Here is a 19,041-nt window from a genome sequence, read left to right on the forward strand (position 1 = left end):
CAACTGCCCAAGTCGGATGCATCCCCTTACCCTGCCCCTCCATCTCGCAAACTATAGGGAAAATCTAAGCAACTGCCATCAAATTTGTGAGCAACTACGTCCTGAGAAGCAAACAACATCAAAAAATGAATCCTATGCCCCAGTCACCAGGATTCGTTCGCGTGTATCCCCTTACAGCGACTCAATTCCGCCTTCCCCCAGCACCACCACACCCCCTCGCCATACCAACGTCGCACCCTTCCCCGACATTGACGACGCGGAGCCCGAGGACGCCATGGACAACCTCGTGCCCGCCCCGTCACCGAAACCCTAAACGCCATGGACGCCATGGACCGCAACTGGGAAGCAGAGCGAGAATAGGGGGGATACGTGCCGGGTTTACCTCCGCCTATAGCCGCCGACTCGCGGTGCTCGCGGACGGCCTCCCGCACCAGCGACTCCACGCGGGATCGACCACCGCATCACCTCGCCTTGTCGCGTCGTTGCTAGAGGAGAGGAAGGGAGACGAGGAGGAATTCGAATGAAATCGCTGCGGGGGTGTGGGCAGGCGGTTTCGAACAAGAGGAGCGGGGGTGGGGGCGGTTTCGTCTGGAATAAAGGTGCCAGGCCCACCACGCGCCGCACGCCCCGCGTAATCCCATAAGGCACCTAGTCGGAAGTGGATCGCGCGTGTGGGATCGATCGACCGCATCGAATGGTTGACGTGTGTGTGCTCGACGCGACGAACGAGCGCAGCTGCGCGTTTAAGATTTCAGGTTTAATTCTTGCAGAGGTGGAATACTTATGAGTTGTAAAGGTCGATTCTGTATCTTGATGTTGGTAAGGAATATTAGCATGTTGAGTGACAACTGGTTCGCAGGCCAATGACAGCCCAGCGAACGCACCTAACGTGAAGAGTTGCTTAGACGATGAGATCATTTTTATACTAACTAGATGATTCCCCGCGCGTTGCTGCGGGAATGTATGGATAAACTTTGATGATCATGTAAAATGATAATTTTGATGATCAGATCACTCTTTCAGTCACATGGAATAATGTTATGAGTTAATGGGGAAAGAGCAAATTACTTTTCACTCTCCAGTACAGTTCTATGTGTAGGTGCTACTGCTAACAACGGGAATCCTGCACCAACCAAAGTTTGGAAGTACACAATCAAAGACTTGGTCGTTACATACTTTCAAAATGCACCAGGTCTCCAAATAGCAATTTCCATGACAAATAGTTTGTTGATCTATTCGTTAACAATCTCTCCCTCGAATAGTTTTTGTTGCCTTTTCTCCATTAGCATTGCAAGGCAGATGAAAAATCCAAGAAAAATACAGCTATATTCCTTGACATGAGCACTTGAGCCGGCAGAAGATTTCCAAAGAAAATTGAAATGGAATAAAAGATCCCTCAACTTTAAATATGTCCGCCAAAAGACTAAGGCACGCCATGGAATCAGGAGCCCTACGAGATTAGTAACAATATATGTCAATAAGGAAGCTCATGGTTGTACAAAATAGCAATAGATATATTTTTGGATGAATAGATCAACAAAAAGAGAAAAAAAGCAATAGATATATTAGTATTCCAAACAAAAAGATTGATCGCACGACAATTATGACATGGGAGGAAAATAGACAGATGCATCAAGTAGCAGAACGGGGCAAGAACACAACCCACTTTATTTGTGCATGTATTCTCAGCATAGATGAATTATACAGTTAGAAGAAAAAAATACCACCATGAGATGGTACATAAAAAATCCCTTGCCAGACCACAAGTAAAAGGCAACAAAATTTTAAGTCAGAGAAATAAACATGGTCACAAAGCTGATGGCACCTAGATTGGTAATGTCCTAGTTCTCTACAGTATTTCATGAAGATTTTGCCCCACCTTACTCACATAAGAAGGGAACATTACTTGCAGATGCCGAATCATTTTAAAGCAGCCGAAAGATGAAGATTTGAGCACCCACTCCATTGCTCCTTTGACAAATTTTGGGTCATTCCCACAATCAAATTGACCAAAAAATAGAATAATCCAATGAATCTAGACCACCAACAAAAATGAAATCATGTACATTTGATAGAAATGTACATATGAATATAGCAACAAACTTCAACGAATTGATATACTGAACCCTTTACAACTGGTGATGCACAAATATTGAACTATACATAACCGGTGATTATTTGCTAGATTTAGGTGGAAATTATTACCATGAAGGTCAAGATAATGGGAATGAAGAAAGCATTGTGAATGAAAAATCAGAATATGATTTGGAATCGCATACGCTCAAAAGAACTCTACAATGCTGCAAAAATAAAACCGTTTTTGAGTTATGAAGTTTCTCTAGAGGAAAACAAAACATATCTTACCATCATATTGCAGCGATGAAGTATTTTTCAAGCATAAAAAACCATTGGTTGTCAATGATATATCCACACATGGTGTTAAACGACAAAACATTGATGCACTTTTAATATGTAATCCATGTCTTGATCTGTTGGGATGGCAATATAGATCTCAAAGTTTGTTCGTACAGTGACGAAACATGAGTTGTATGACATCAACTTCACTGATTTATATATTTTATATTTCAAATGGAAGTTGTCATGTGGCCAAAGCACCTAGCCAACTTCATGAAAAAGAGAACGGATCTGTGATGACACTGAAATAATCATAATGGTATGGATCAGTAATCCTTTATGATACAACACATGTGCTTTTGAGACCAATATAATGCAAGAGGGAACGTCAGATTAACTTTGCATGAACTGGCTGGCATGACACAATTTTGAAGCAAAGGTGCAGACACCAACCTGATGCTGAAGACTATGGGAGCGACGGCGCTCCACTATCTGAAGGGGAATTTCTGCGAGAGCACAGAAAGTTGCCGAGAGGCGGCAACCTCGTCACTTCTGGGCGGCAGGGAGGGAGGTGGTGGATGTCGTCCTTCAGGAGGCAGAGTCATCGACGTGGCCGTGGTTGGGTGCCTCAAGTCTGCAGCGTGGGAGTCCTGCACCGGATCTTCCTCTCCGGCTCCCCTTACTCCGCCACCCCCACCCCTCACCATCTCTCCCAGATAAGATCGAGCCGCAGGTGAGGCGGCGGCCAGATCGATGACGCGATGGAGGTGGCTCCGTCGAGGTCTTCGCGCGCCAAGAGAAGGAGAGGAGGAGGCGCCATGGGGTGCCTCTGCTCGCTCGCGTGGAAGAACGCCGAAGCAGTCGGCTGCAGGGCATCGATGGTGCGTGGGTGGCATCGTCTGTTCTGCTGCCAGGAAGAGGAAGGGATAAGAGAGATCCATCGGTGGGCTTCTCTTGGGCTTCTCTTTATTGCTTATTACTCTGCCTCATCTGTTATGGAAGCCCAAAGAGGCACGCTTCGGCTACCAGCATGATTTTGTTAACCCTGAAACAAATGACAACACGGCTTGTTGAATTTTTTTGCTGATGTGGCAAGCTGGCAAGTGAAGATAAATAAGAGTTATTGCTGATGTGGCAAGGCTGCTGAGTTGGATAGCTTGCATGTTTAGAGAAATAGGGTAGTGGGGATGAACTATTTAGGTATTATAGATAAGACAAACAAAATTTAGCATCTTCATGGGAAAATACACCTGTTTATATTTTGGGGGTTGCCAACAAAGAAAATCATGGGAAGTATCTAAAAGAAGGTTAACATAGAGCTAACATCGTATTAGTTGGAAAATCACAAATACGTACAAACCAGACAATAAATGCATAGCATCTGGGGGACGAAACCACTACCAGATACATGGTATCGCATGACGTACGTACCCTTCCTCTTGCCTGCAACATCTGGGAGCTGCATAAATGCTTTCAGGTTTGTGCTAACTCTGCAAAATTCAGAATATGCCCAAAGACATTGTAGATAGATTTAGTTCTTTGCGTGCCAATATATTTCAGGAAAGAACAGATTTAGTTCCATCCAGTAGGAATAAAATTCTTTGAACAAGATACCATCAGCCTGCTTATGCAATCAACATTTAATTACTGGATTTCAACTTAAAAAGATTCTCTGGAGATGATGTGCTAGCTATAAAGGGAATGTCATTTGAGATGGTAAACTGAGTCAATAAAACAACAAAAAAGGAAGAACAAAGTTGGTGCATTACATAAAAAGGAAGAACAAAGTTGGTGCATTACATATTTACATGCAGTCACGTTGTGCACAAACGGCAAAAATGACTTCATGATAAGATTACATAAGCCTGTTGTAGTTAAACATAACGGAGATGCACATAGAAGCTCTACGCAGTTCACCGGAGGAAATAGTTGGGTGTTCTGGAAAGGTGGATATGTGAGCAGTCAGACCATGCAAAAAAAGAAGACGAAGCTTAACTAACAGTTGGTATCAAACTCCATGCTCGCGCTAGAGATAAATGTTGTGCTCTAGAATTTGAAACAGAAAATAATCAACCGTCAAGGTGTACCTTGTCTTACCAGCAACAGACACTAATATTAATGTGTAAGCACGACAAAATGAATAGATCAAGTCTCTATAGTGGTGACATTAGATGCACATGCTTTATTAAGGATCGATCTGACTATTCAATGACAGAATGAAAACACATATATTTTACCTTCAAACTGCACTATCATTTGTGACCAATTCTAGTACGTAGATGGCAAGTTAACATAATACAACAATTTTAAGAAGGGAATCAATGTAGATAATATCACATGTGCATTATTCTCCTTTGCCTGATGCCAAGCTGAGTTGTTGTCCATCTCACCACGTGTTGCCACTCAACAAACCCTGGTGTTCACATGAAGAAATGCATTTCAAATAAGAAATAAGGAGTAAAGGAGCGAGATCATTCTCTGATTTTATTTCCACAACTACATATGAAGATGGTAGTAACATGTGAATAGGGGCAGATTCCACAGAAAAATAAACCAGCAGAAACATTTAACCTACAACCATGTTAGGAACTACAGAAGTACATCTACAAGGCTCCCACAAAAACAGTCATAAAGGGAAATTCATATAGTGCAAAAGCATTGGTGTGTGATTGTTGATAAACTTTCTTAATACACCGGCCCATGCATAGATGGTTTACGTATTCAGGTCGCCGTCCCCCTATGAGCAGCCATCGACGAAAGAGAGGAGAAGATGGACAGAACCTTAGGTCACCATTGATCAGAGCGCGATGGGGCCACCAAATGCGCCCCTCGAACCGATGACGTGTGTCACAACCAGCAGCTGCTGCAGCCCACGATCTGTGCGGCCTCGTCGCTCGGGGTTCGGGCACAGATCTTCCTGCAATGGAAAGGGGAAAAGAGGTGGCCCGGGACACGGCGTCCCGGTAGGAGGAGAACCTTCGGGAAATTCAGGACGAACGCAATTGTGGCTATCACTTTACATGAGGAGGAGGCTACCGCTTTACAATGGAAAGGGTGAAATTGAAAATCATGTGGAAAAGGAAGGAGAGATCTTGTGTATTGATTTCGATTGCCAATTACCAAATCTTGTTAGGATGATTGATCTCGATGATTCGATTGAATAAGCACTTACCAGTTCTGGGTGAAATTGCGGTCAATATAAAAGGAAACAAAAGACCATGAAAGGAAGAAGAAATCAGAATCGGGAAGGAGATCTTGAATGGAGAGGGAGCGATCGAGGGAAAGAGATCGGGACCGATCCAAAATGATTGAAACCAGTGGGAGGTGTGATAAAAAACAGAAAATAAAACTGGACTACCAGGCTACCAATTGCTCCATTAGGAGTAGAGAAAATAAAACCGGACGAAAATAAAACCGGAGTACCAAGCTACCAACTGCTCCATTAGGAGTAGAGACTAGAAGAACGCCCGTGCGTTGCAACGGGGCCACATTAACTTTAAGAGTTCAATATTACGACATTGGCGACCTTTTTTACCATCAAATCCTCACACACACACAGACACACACTCTCCCTCCGTCTTCCTCACTCTCTATCCCCCTCTCCCTCTCTATCTAACACACACACATATCCATCTTATTGGGTACGGGACCATAATCCATCTATTTCACACATACAAGCTAGTGCATAACAATATGGATTATGTGTATTGTATTTGCCACAAGAACTGAGGGAATTAATTTCATGTAAATCGACCAGCCACAGCTCCAAGAATACGCGGACGAGGTGGCTCGGGTCGGCGTCGCCGCCGTCCAGCGCGGGCCACGGGCCCGCTTCCAAGTGCACGTGCAATGCATGTCTTCACAAATATTATAACCAGATGTGAGAAATCACATGCATAGAAAAGACATTCTGATAGCAATCCAAATACCATACTCAATTGAATACCTAACCTGGACAATACTCTTATTTCTATGCGCCAAAAAAAATGGAATAGCAAAGCTAAGTATGCCTACATACGCTCGGATTATATATAAGAATCTTGCGTGAACAATTGCAACAAAGCACTAAGCAGCGATAAATTTAAATAAAAAATCCATTAACTATGCAGGCAACAGGCTTGTTACAACACAGAGAGATAGGAAAATGTCACCTCCAGTAATGTAGCGCAAAGGAGTGGAACGAAGCATGAATGAGCGGTTGTCTGTTCTTCTCCATGTACATGGATCAGCAGTAGAGGCCAAGTATATAAGTACTTGACCGAACTCCACACTCCACTCTTCGTGTACGGAGAGCCATGTCACCTTCTCGCCGCTGCAGCATGGGAGGACGGCTGGTTCATGTGACCCTCCAGCTGGGGGATCCATGGTGGCTGACCGTCGAGCTCGAGGCAGAGAAGTTGAGGGCAGTAGTGGCGAGATCCATGCCGGCCAACCGGGCGAAGAGGAGGTCGTCGGGGAGGGACACATCGGCAAGATCCGGTCACCACGCGACCTGAAGAGCAACAGTGATCTCCACAAGCTATAGGCCGACGGCGTGCTCCATCCCCTGCGATGGGGTGACCATGGCGGTGGCCACAGCTCCTCATGCTCGCCTCGATCTTGGCGACACACCCTGAGTGTAGGAGGCAGCAACGACCTCGACGAAATCATGGCCTCCATCCCGGAACGCAATCATGTCGCTCTAAATAAATGGATTCAATCATGTGACTCTAATTACTTCGGATTGTTATGTGCACACTAAGCGGAGTGCAGTTAGGAAAGAAAATGTTCTCTAATTAAAGTGATTGAGTGATTTAAGGTAAGGTTAATTAATTTAGATTTGATTTTTAGTGATTGTTAGTAAAGTACGATGCGTCTTTAAAATCTTTTATTTGTTTCCTTAAAATATATTATTTGTTTCCTAAAGAAATTTGCAATAATGGAAGATATCGATTGATTTGGATAAGTTAGTAAATTTAAATCCATGATTGCGTGCACGTTTGGAAAGTGCTGATCTCCACAAGCTGTAGGCCGACGGCGTGCTCCATCCCCTGCGATGAGGTGACCATGGCGGTGGCCACAGCTCCTCATGCTCGCCTCGATCTCGGCGACACACCCTGAGTGTAGGAGGCAGCAACGACCTCGACGAAATCATGGCCTCCATCCCGGAACGCAATCATGTCGCTCTAAATAAATGGATTCAATCATGTGACTCTAGTTACTTCGGATTGTTATGTGCACACTAAGCGAGGTGCAGTTAGGAAAGAAAATGTTTTCTAATTAAAGTGATTGAGTGATTTAAGGTAAGGTTAATTAATTTAGATTTGATTTTTAGTGATTATTAGTAAAGTATGATGTGTCTTTAAAATCTTTTATTTGTTTCCTTAAAATATATTATTTGTTTCCTAAAGAAATTTGCAATAATGGAAGGTATCGGTTGATTTGGATAAGTTAGTAAATTTAGATCCGTGATTGCGTGCACGTTTGGAAAGTCCTGATTTGCAAGGAAAGATCTGAGGGGTAAATAAACCGGCGAATAAGAAACCATCATCGAAAAAAATCTACGACGGTTAACCTACGGAAAAAAACCGGACGAAAGTGGTGGGACGAAAAAAAACCTGGAAGCGAGACTACCAACTGCTCCATTAGAAGTAGAGATGGAAGATGCAGTGACGACTCTTCCTAATGTCAACGACTGCATGTCTTGGTCTTGTGTACCATTAGAAGATAAACAAAAACTCAAGCACAAGCTTTAAGACCATGGCTATCTATCAGTACAGTTACTAAGCTCCCAATAAATCCTCGTCTCCAGTGCATCGAGGCTTTTTTCGGTCGTGGCCTCGAGAGTGGATGGCTGGAATCTGGAAGGCCTCTGTGCTGTGGGTCCTTGATTAAGTCGGTGTCCTCGCACTTTACCCCAGTCCACGCATCCAAGCCCCAGATCTCTCCTTTCTCTCTCTTTCGAATTTCCTCTTCGTCTTGCTAGGCACCGTCGGCGGCCTCGCTCGGGTCGCAGCGTTGCCCCACAAATCTGCTTGCCCAGCCATGTCTCTGTCCGCTGTCACCACCATCCAGCTCAGGGAGCAACCCTGACGTTCTCCCCGTCTCCTTGCCCCCAGATCTGGACAACGCCTCCAGTTCGGACGCGGCTGCCCACACACTGACGTGTGGGCCCGGACCCACCCGTCAGCGGCCCAACGGCAGGGGGCCGTACGTCAGGGGACCTCCAGTTCATAGATTTGGAGGGGAATATGAGTCGAGGGGCGGGATCGGAGACAAGCCAAAGAGAGGTTCTGGTCGGCTCTAGGGCGGAAGCTTTGATAGTGGAAGGCCGGGTTGGGTGTTGGAGTATTCTCTCTATCTGTTTAGTTGATATTGTGATGGCGGCGCAAGTCTGGTAATTGGGGAGGAGAGGTGAGGACGTCACAGATGGATGGAAGCGGCAACAGAAGCAGGTGCTCTGTTTTATTTCTCTTTTCTTGACCTATGCAGCCATGAGTTCTTCCGTATGAATACGCAAATATACCATATTTTGTGCTATTTAGTTAAGTGGGTTTTCCGTGTGATTTATGGTGAGTTTTGAATGAGGTCATTTGAGCTGGCCACTCCCTAGCCCCTAGGATTTGTTGGAGCTCCAAAGATATGTTTATTCTTGGACAATAATGTACGTATAGATTGATCTCCCTAATTACAGTGTTTTGCTCATATTTACTACAGTCGCCATGCTCATGTTACTTTTTCTGCAATTTCATTACATTGCAGTCCAGATCAGAACAAATAGAAGACATTATAGTTGTACTATTGCAGTCAGATTCATGGTCCACTAAATGTTTCTAATCATATACTCTTATAGCAGCCGTATTGTGGTGCACATAAACCATGGGAATATAATTCAATCAGATTTTATTTTGTTTCATGTTCAAAAAAACATTAGGGGCTATGTCAATGTCAGATAATTTCTTTGAGAATTTTTTTTGTTTCGAGAATCAACAACCAACAAATTCGAGCCCCTGTTGAGCATTCCTTTTTTTGATTTCTTTGGCCCTTTTTGTAGGTTTATTAATTTTCTGCGATGTTGAACATTATTTGGGACCCTTAGTGTATTCATTATGAAATGCAAAACTGCGCTGAATCCTTCAGTTTTAGGTTTTAACAAGATTTAGGATCACACTTGATATTAGGCTTTAATAAGATATAGGATCACACTGCGAAGTAAGTTCAATCATTGTCCTTTTATTTGTTCAGCCCTTTGCATTGTATGTATGGATCTCTGGGTGTGAGCTTAATCAATTTTCTTCCATATATTGTTTTGTCATTGGGCGAGAGTAGTACTAGGATGGGTGACCTCCTGGGAAGTCCTCGTGAAAGGGTTTCATATCTAGCCTACCCCAACTTGTTTGGGATAAAAGGCTTCGTAATTAATATTGTTTTGTCATCCTAAAATAGATTTGTGCTGACTGGGATTTGATAGATTCATTTTCCAATCATTTCTGGATCATCAAACTTGCACAAGTACAACAAGGGATTCAAAGAAAGAATGATACATGGGCTAACTTATGTGAACCAGAAGCTTGATTGATCGGGGCATCAGGGCTTGGGATTTCTTCCTGCAGGTTTTGTGAACTCCGTTGTGACTTGCAAGACACCACCCCCAAGCATATATTAGTTGCGACTTGCCAGCATGTATGTGAGGGTCTTCTTTCTGGTTCAGTTTTTTTTATTCGGTCTGTAAGGATTTCATTTGGTTCCTTGATCCCTTCGTGCAAGTTTTGTGAACTCCGTCTGAAGAGGGAGTTCGAGTACAATTTCAGTTCAGGCATAGCCGATACAATATCTTCTTTCTTTGGTACTTTATCATTGTTAGCCGAATTCAGAACCCCATAGCATGTCAAATTACATGATATTTTTTATAATATTTTCCTAGTACAACTATAGGGAAAAATACACCAAATTATGTCCAAGTAACCATATGGTGTGCCTGAATTCAAAAACCCCGTCTATTTTGTTTGAAGGCATATGGTGTGAAATTACCTTACCAGATTGAGTCTTAGCCTAATGATTTAAGAACTTGAAATCATTTGTAGATTGAGGTTGCATATCCAAACCTGAAAGTATTGCTAGAATGAATGAACTGCTAGCATCCAGTGCATGAGAATCTGAGATTTATTTTGGTGGCATGACGTTTTAGAGAGCAGTTGCCATTAATTTTGATTGTACACCCCTTCTGGTTTCCTCCTCTTGAATGCCCATTTGGGTTATTTCTTATGATGAAAGAGGTTTTGTCTGGTACTAAAGATCTTAGTTTTGTTTTGAGTGACTTCAACTTTCATTATAGACTGATGAGAATTGTCTTCAAGAAGGTTTGATTGGAGTTTCTCTTGATTGGATGATCTCAAGTTGCCTCTTTTGTAAATGATTCGAATGTCTCGGAAGTCTGGTTAAGACTAAGCAATGCATGGAAACTGAGTCGTTCACGGGAAACTACTTTTATACTTCCTCCATCCCTAGATTCTTGTCTTAGATTTGTTTAGATACAGATGTATCTAATACTAAAACGTGACTTGATACATCCGTATTTAGACAAATGTAAGACAAGAATTTTGGGACGGAGGGAGTAGATATTAAACTCCATCACACATGGATGACCATGATTCCTTTTCATGTAGCAATTAGCATTCCCCTTGCATTACTTTCTTTAGGTAGCTCATAAATGGAGAGAAGAAAGGTTTTATCCAGTTTTATGAAGTCTTTTTTGTTATGCCTGAGTGTTTAATATATCACTCATAATATTTTATGTTTCTCTTTATGTCTTGGTGCAAAGAAGCAGGGTCAGTTTCAGAGCTACCCGCTCTCCCACACACACATGGGCTAAGAGAAATGCAGTTGGAGGGGATAATTGTAGAAATAAATATATATTTATTTTAGTAGTATTCATACTAGCGTTGTGCTTATGTTTAAAGCTTCAGACTCTGATTTTGAGCATCCGGTGAATTGTCTTGACTCTTATTACAAAAACAAGCGATATGTTCAGGAAACATTTTACTTCGATGTTATCCTCCCATATGAAAATCTTTTTTTAGGTTAATTATGCCAACAAGCACCATATGTCATTTTTAGTAACGAGTTTTATCCAAATTATGAAGTAAACATGTTCATACATCGTAACTGTAGCTCTTCTCCAATATGTTAATGTTGTTTTCTCATTTATATCCTGCTAAATATATGTGGCTATGAAAGGCATTAACTTTTCATCCTATATTTTCCAAATATCATCTACTCCCTCCGTTTCTAAATATTTGTCTTTTTAGAGATTTCAAATGGACTACCACATATGGATGTATATAGACATACTTTAGAGTGTAGACTCACTCATTTTGCTTCGTATGTAGTCATTTATTGAAATCTCTAGAAAGACAAATATTTAGGAACGAAGGGAGTAGCTTCTGTTTAGACAATGCCTACAACTACAAAGGAGATGTGACTTTCCTTTGTTGTGGTGGGTGTTCATGCGCTCTGGTGGGTGATACCACTACCGTAACAATCTACTGAAATGGCAACTACCAGAAGTCAAAATGCAATATGGTACATGGAGGAAGAGCCCACCATCAAAGGTGAAAAAGACCCCCTCAAAAAAATCAAAGGTGGAAAAAAGTCCAATAAAAGAAAAACAGCACAGCAAGGCGCGCGTCCCCTTCTACTATGATGTATGTCTGCCCATATAGTTTTTTTCTAAAATCATTGTAAATAAGCCTCAGAACTATGTTTTTGGCTATCATGCTACCATCCAATGTACTACTCCCGCTGTTTTTAAATAAGTCTTTTTAAAAATTTCAATATAAACTACATACGGATGTATATAGACATACTTTAGAGTGTAGATTCACCCATTTTACTCATTTTAGAGTGTAGTTCATATTAGAGTTTCTACAGACTTATATTTAGGAATGGAGGAAGTAATATATACTGATGTGTATGAACAATGTACCGAAGTATCTATTTCCTTGTGCTTCAAGGTTTTTTTATCAGTCTCTAAACACTGTTACTTACATGGTTTGAATGCTTGATTTGCTCTTGCTTTTTGTGTTAGGGCAAAAAGCACGGGGCGTCGACCCGTTGGCTGGGCAGCTGGGGTAGCTACCAGCCCACACGAGTTCAAGCCCCAGCTTTGACGCGTGGTGCTCGCGGTGTTTCTCCTATAAAAAAATGCCAACGAGAGTTAACCCTTGGGTTGGTCTCATTTTTTTGTGTTAGGGGGTGCAATGGCTCATCTAAATATCTTAGGCTTAAAGATTTTATGATCGGTCTCAATGTTCTTACTTGCATGGTTTGAGTGCTTGGTTCACTCTCGCCCTTGCGCCATCGGCGCAACGGGTCATCTAGTAAGAGCAAAAGATGATAATTACAGGAAAGGATTATGACCCTGATAAATGCCACACGTCACGTACGGGCACATGATAACTCCAAAAAAATTCGACGGTAAATTTAGTGTACGGCAACTTTCATGCTTCAATTTGTTTTTAATAGAAACTTGCCATGTGTCATTGAAATTTAGCATCGTTGTGTGACTAAAATTGCCATAAAAATGGGCGGGTGCTAGGCGCCGGTGCGCCGGCCGAAACAGTTCGGCCGGTCGGTCCCTAGCCACCCGATTTAGCCGCTAACAGCCGTTCGATTTGGTCCCCTGTTGTGTCTTCTTCCTCCCTCGTCTGCTTCCCCCTGCTTTCCCTGTTGGATTTGCCCCCCGCAGCATCGTCTCCACTTCTGCTCCTCGCAGGAAAAAAAGGGCCACCGTCCGTTGGCACCGAAAAAGTCGCACGTCGTCTCCGTCGATGGTGGGTGCCACTATGCAGCCCCCCCGTGCCCTCTGCCATAACCCACATCTGGAGATGTTTGGTTCCAGCAGAATCGAATGTTAGTTGTAGCAAAAAGAATCGCCAACGCCAAGCAGCAAAAACAACCACAAAAACTCACAGATCCAACGTTTGTTGTTGTCGATGCTTGCGCAGGAAGGCCGCCGGGGTTCGTTGTTACCGTGTTTGCCGTTTCCAGCAAACTGAATGTTGGTTCCAGCTTTTGTTTTTGCCGGTTGCAACATTTTACAGCGTCGCCGGCGAGGATGTCAAGCTTTGTAGCACTTCATCGGTGATTGCATATTCACATGGGAGACTGGTTCCAGCAAAAATAAACACCGGTTGTAGCAAATGTGATGCCGGTTCCAGCAAAAAAAGTCGGCACTGCGCAAAGAGCTGCTAGTGTCAAAAACGTTCTTATGTTATGGAACGGAGGGAGTAGCAAACTGTGTTGCCGGATGTAGCTTTTGTGGTGCCGGATGCAGCAAAAACATGTGCCGTCCCCCGTCGCCCCCAAACCACTCCCATCGTTTGAAGCAAAAGAATCACCTGTTCCAGCTTCTGTTGTTACCGGTTGCAGCTATTTTGCACCACAGTTCCAGCTTCTATTGGCGCTGGTTATGGCTCATTGACGGATTCATCGCTGCAACACAACGACCATGGTTGCAGCTCACCAGGCACGCGGTTCCAGCAAGCCACAGGCACGGGTGCAACATCCCGATGGCGGTTGGTGACGAGCTCGTCACATCACCGTTGCAGCTCCGCCACGGCCCCATGGGCTCAACCATGGGAAAACTCGATGAGCAGCAAACAAGTAGGCAGAAGGACAACCCATCGCGGCCGCTACCAGCATGGGCTGGGAGTCAGGGTGGTAGCCCCATGGACGATATAAGGGGTGTGGGTGAAGCGGTGGTGGTTGGGTGGACAAGAATGGAGGGAGGGGCTCGGTGGAGATTCTAGAGAATGGAGAAGGAAAGCTAGAGGACGACACTGGAAAGGATAAGAGGGAAAGCGATGGGTGGGTGGGCCATGTGAGAACGCGTGACACATGGCTAGCTATAAGGTGGACTACGGGTCGTACGATTCCAACTGGATCAGCGGCTTGTGTGCAGGCGGCTCGTATCAAAACGTTTCCCTAGAAAATGTCAGGTTAAAGGATTAAATACCATTTTGTTGCATTAGTCTGTGAAAGTCGTTTCCCTAGGTTAAAGGATTAAATACCGTTTTGTTACATTAGTCTGTGAAAGTCGTTGTAATTTTTAAGCATCAGTACAATACAAGCGCTCATATACATTGAGCCGGCATATCATCTTAAGATTTACGAAGCCATCGTAGGCACCTCGTCGTTGACGGAAAAGTCTCCTTCCACTGAAAGCGCATCGCCGAAAATCTTGAAATAAATCCAGGAATAATGCGAGCACCAGGATTTGAAACCTGATTGGTTGGGGATACCACTGTCCACCTAACCATCTCAACCACAGGTTGGTTCGCAAAGTCGTTGTAATTTACAGTAACCTGTCAAGGATATTGTTCACATAAAATACAATAAAGAAACCAACAAATAGTTTATATTAGTTGCACCGCAAATACAGCACACTGGAATGCAAACCGAAAGCATGTTCAGAATTAACCAAAAGTAAAGATGACACGCTACTCTCACTGTACATCAAGTTATGCAGAAGGCTGGTCAGGTTGGGGAACAGTGGAGCTGCTACCACTCTTGCGAGACATGCCCAAGTGCCCTGTCACAGTCCTCCCCATGAACTTCCCAGCTTTACCAAGGCCGCTGCCCACGGCACCAATACCAGAACCAACCAGACCAGCGCCAGCACCAAGCCCTGAGCCCACGAGCCCAACACCCCCGGCAACGCCAGTGCCCACAAATCCAACACCTGAACCAACTAGTGATGCGGCGCCACCAAGTGCATCCATCGTGCTGCCAATTACCCCAGCCTCCTTCAGCCGCTTTCTCTCCTCTATTGCTTTCTTTTCCGACTCCAGGGCTTCCAGTTGTTCTTCCTTGGTAAATGGATGATACATGACCTGAAGACTCAAAATATTAGATGCGTCATTTTGTCCAGAAATTTTACTGTGCAGTCAAACCACATCATTTTACTATCACGTGTTCACGCGATCAGGACTAAACAAGTCGGTGCTTATTTATGCATGACATATGCAGTTACTCATTAATTCACTATGATAGCAGACTTGAGAAAATCGAAGCTGGATATCAATGTTTCAAACTACACATGCACAAGGATATGACTAGTAAACTAGCAAGAGAAATCAAATAGGATGTGCTTGTAAGTTATATAACCATGCTAATAACAATCTCCAATTGTGTATGCTTTAACATCTATTATAAGATTCTCTAGCTTGAAGGCAACATTGGCAGAAACGGACAATAGAAAACCCACTCTAACCTTAAGATGTAATGATCCTCTATCCCTGTAGTCTTTAATCTTAAGTGAATCTACTGACTGCATAAGCTTCAGAGTGATTTCACTGGGAGTCTCGGGCACAATATTATTCACTGCTAATTTAGCCACACCTAGCCTCTTGTCTTGCTGAAGGTTGTCTTCATCATAAACCTGTACAAGCCAGAACAAACATATGTTACCCAGTAGTACTCAGAAACCAGCACAACAAACTGTAAAACTAACAGTGGTATGAACCCTTTGAACCAGAACGAGGTTGTAACTGTGCTCGATAAGGCATTAAATAGCCTGCGACTATATTCCAATCTAATCTTGGATTGCTGGTTAAGCCAGACTAACAAACTTGGAAACAAATCTCTATATAAAAGGGAATAACTAATTAAGAGATATATAAAGCATATCTCAGCCTTAGGCAGCAGGCGTGTGGCCCTCTCCTTGGTCAAGCGCTGGTACTTCTGGCCCCACATAACAAATAGCAAGACAAAAAAAGAGATATGAAGTTATGAACAACTTATGGTGCCAATGTACTTCTTGGGTTAATTAAGTAAAATTTTCATCCAAGCAAAATTTCTCAAACGTTCAAACAAGAGGGGATAAACGAGATACTAGATGTAAAGTGCTAATTATTTTCAGAACAGGGGATGGTGTCAGCTAAGGTTCCTCACAATTTGCAGTTTACAGTTGAAAACTTTGGTTATATACAGTTCAAGGATGACTGATTGGTTATGACAGGAATAATACACGCTAGTCTAAGGGAGTTGAACCGTGCAGACACCTGTAAATCAGCACCTTCGTACATGTTTAGTTCAAGAAAAATCCAAGACTAACTTTTGGTACAGTTATTTTTTTCCATTTCAGTATATAATTTTGAAAATAGTTCTGTCTAGAACCTTTTAGATTTGGCTTAGTTCACAAAAATTGGCAGTAAAGCTGCAAGTTACAGCTTACAAGTATTACAGATCCAGCATTCATGCAAGAAAAATGTGTTCATGACTTTCTATCACTAGAGGATTTGTAACAAGCTTCCTACTTTCCAATGTCACAGATCACACATGCCCGGTTTGTTTGCTGAAAAGGCCTATCTCTGATTGATTTAAAGGAAGATGAAGACGTCTGAGCATTAGTTTGGAACTCAGAGACTTGATATGCGAGGAATTAATTACAACACCACCACATTGTACAATCAGTATCATGATTAGAGCTTCCCATAAAATTGTGGTAGAAGGAAACCAAATGTTTCTAAAAGTATATCTGGAGAAACCAACAGCAAATCTGTGCTCCTCACTTACACATAGACTTGAAACACTTATAATTAGTCTATTTGATTAAACAAAATGTATTGATTAGGGTACCGCTGTCGAGAGATTTTTGTTGGGTCGTAACAATGGTACTATAGTACATGAAATTTGTAACAATGGTACTAGAGTTAGTACATGAAATTTGTAGTCACGGGGATGTCGCATTAGGATACCAGGTTCAGGCGCGCAAGGTGGGTAAAAGCCCTACTTCCTACCTTGCTCTTTCCTATATATGGAGAATATCGAGGATTACAATGTCGGCGGTTGCCCAGAGAGTTAGGGAAACTCAGCGAGTTGTGGTGGTGATTTCGACAGAAAGCGCCTGAAATCTTCTACGTGATGTGTACGCTTAAACTAGGCCAAAAAAGAGAGGATTCCCTTCCTATGATCCCCCTGTTGCCCCTTATATAGCTCTGGTATGGATGACTCCATATCAGTGCGTAGGGCGTATAGGGATAGGAGCCAGAACTGTTGTTGGTTTACAACACGTATAGCCTTTTCTACATGGTAGAGAGTTTTCCTTTGATGTTGTGTACTTCGTTGGAAAGCCTCTTCCCTGGTCGGTGGTGCTTCTCCTTGGTGTGATAACCTATCTGTAGATTTAGTGGGGCCCATTGATACGACGTTGAGGTGCCCAGGCCATAAGTAATTCCAACGTAGATTTAGTGGGGTCCGCTTATACGACAAGCCCCCCATTAATATTCATAATGGAGCTTGGTTCGCAAGTGGGTCGACATAGCGTAGTCTTCTTTGTCTTTGTCCTTGATGGGTTGTGGAGTCTTCTGTTTGATATGTGTCGTTGGCGTGTAGTCAAACTTGACATTTAGTTGGGCAACAGGTCGTCGAATGATGACAATGTTGAACTTGATGCACATTGCAGGTCGGATGACGATAGTCGCTTGTTGCTTGTTGATCATTCTTAGTCAGATGTTACTTTTTACGCAATAGCTGCTTCTAATTGCCAGTTGCTACTTGTTTGTTGCGGATGCTGCTTCTTGATTGCCGTGGATGAGGATTAGATCTTGGCCATGGTCGTGTACTTGGATGGAAAGTCTCTTCCATGCTCACCGGCGCTTCTCCTTGGTATGATAACCTATCTATAGATTTAGAAGGGGCTGTTGATACGGTGTTGAGGTGTCAGGTCATAGATAATTCCATTTATCATCGACAACCGTCAACCAAAAGTTTGACAATGAACAAAAGGCGGGTAATCCGTTCCCTTACGTTAGGACATGATCCACGACACTAGAACTCTCGGTCTCATTACCAGATCCTTGACAATATAATTATAATTACTATTATACTATTACATCAAAACTATGCTAATAACATTTAAAGTCAGGACTTCTTCTAGCACTGACATAATGTTAAGGTTCATAAACTAGCCGGCTAGCCCTAAGACTAAAGTTACTGCATGAAAGGTGCACAATCTACTCATGAATCGAAGTCCTAGATGTTAACGTAGTTTCTCCCATCAACTTCTCATTTATATAACTATGTATATTTACTCTGCTAGATACGTTGGCCCATGAATCTCATGTATGCAGTTGGCTAGGAGGATTTTACCCAACATGGATGGCAGCATAATCTCCGAATCGGTCCACCACCTCCTTCGACATAGGCATGGTGTCGGTATTATATGACTACTTTGTGCGTCTTAGTTATGCAAAGGCCCGGTGTTGCTCATCATGCTTTTTATCCGCTTGATGCTACATTTTGAGTTAATAAAAGCGCCCTTTATCGAAAAGGTTGGCCCATGAATCTCTCCTTCCTCCATTCACAAATATAAGATGGTTTGGATATGTCAATATGGACTACATACGAACTGAAATGAGTGAACAAACACACTAAAACGTGTCTATATACATCAGATTCAGAAAAAGTTGACTGCGTACAATAGATCCAAAGTGGTCGGACCCTTCCCTGGACCCTGTGCAAGCAGGAGCTACATGCACCGGGCTGCCCTTTTTTTTATCCTGTACTCCATTTGTGACCGGATGGAGTACTTAAAAAGAACGCAATGTTCTGTCGTCCGCACGTCCTTTCATCCAACTCCTCACACCCTCCCCGCTACGATTTCTTTCCACCAATTTTTACCCCAAGATCCACCGGTTTTTATCC

General features: G+C 43.0%; 1 protein-coding gene and 3 long non-coding RNA genes across 6 annotated transcripts in view; 1 reads left to right on the forward strand and 3 right to left on the reverse strand.

Moving 5' to 3' along the window:
* Positions 1-1,058: 1,058 nt before the first annotated feature.
* LOC119363708 lies at positions 1,059-5,203 on the reverse strand. Of its 3 annotated transcripts, XR_005174324.1 has the most exons (5): positions 5,137-5,199; positions 4,693-4,768; positions 3,787-3,845; positions 2,809-3,400; positions 1,555-2,035 (listed from the first exon to the last, which is right to left on the reverse strand). It is a non-coding gene; the product is annotated as an uncharacterized LOC119363708 (long non-coding RNA). The 3 variants fall into 3 exon arrangements; XR_005174325.1 differs by lacking the exon at positions 1,555-2,035 and adding an exon at positions 1,059-1,450 and having other exon boundaries at positions 4,693-5,202; XR_005174323.1 differs by having other exon boundaries at positions 4,693-5,203.
* Positions 5,204-8,166: 2,963 nt separating this feature from the next.
* Positions 8,167-11,585, forward strand: LOC119363710. Its single transcript, XR_005174327.1, has 2 exons — positions 8,167-8,789; positions 9,806-11,585. It is a non-coding gene; the product is annotated as an uncharacterized LOC119363710 (long non-coding RNA).
* A 1,173-nt stretch (positions 11,586-12,758) lies between these two features.
* On the reverse strand, positions 12,759-14,131 carry LOC119363709. The gene is made up of 2 exons (XR_005174326.1): positions 13,306-14,131; positions 12,759-13,214 (listed from the first exon to the last, which is right to left on the reverse strand). It is a non-coding gene; the product is annotated as an uncharacterized LOC119363709 (long non-coding RNA).
* A 477-nt stretch (positions 14,132-14,608) lies between these two features.
* LOC119363712 (synaptotagmin-5-like) overlaps positions 14,609-19,041 on the reverse strand; it is a 52,852-nt gene continuing 48,419 nt past the window's right edge. The window contains exons 10-11 of the mRNA XM_037629082.1: positions 15,608-15,775; positions 14,609-15,227 (exon numbers count right to left, since the gene is read on the reverse strand). Coding sequence (XP_037484979.1) covers positions 14,856-15,227; positions 15,608-15,775 — 540 coding nt within the window. The 3' untranslated portion in view covers positions 14,609-14,855. The remainder of the gene's footprint in view (positions 15,228-15,607; positions 15,776-19,041) is intronic.

Source organism: Triticum dicoccoides, chromosome 2B (assembly GCF_002162155.2).
Source record: "Triticum dicoccoides isolate Atlit2015 ecotype Zavitan chromosome 2B, WEW_v2.0, whole genome shotgun sequence".
Classification (NCBI taxonomy): domain Eukaryota; kingdom Viridiplantae; phylum Streptophyta; class Magnoliopsida; order Poales; family Poaceae; genus Triticum; species Triticum dicoccoides.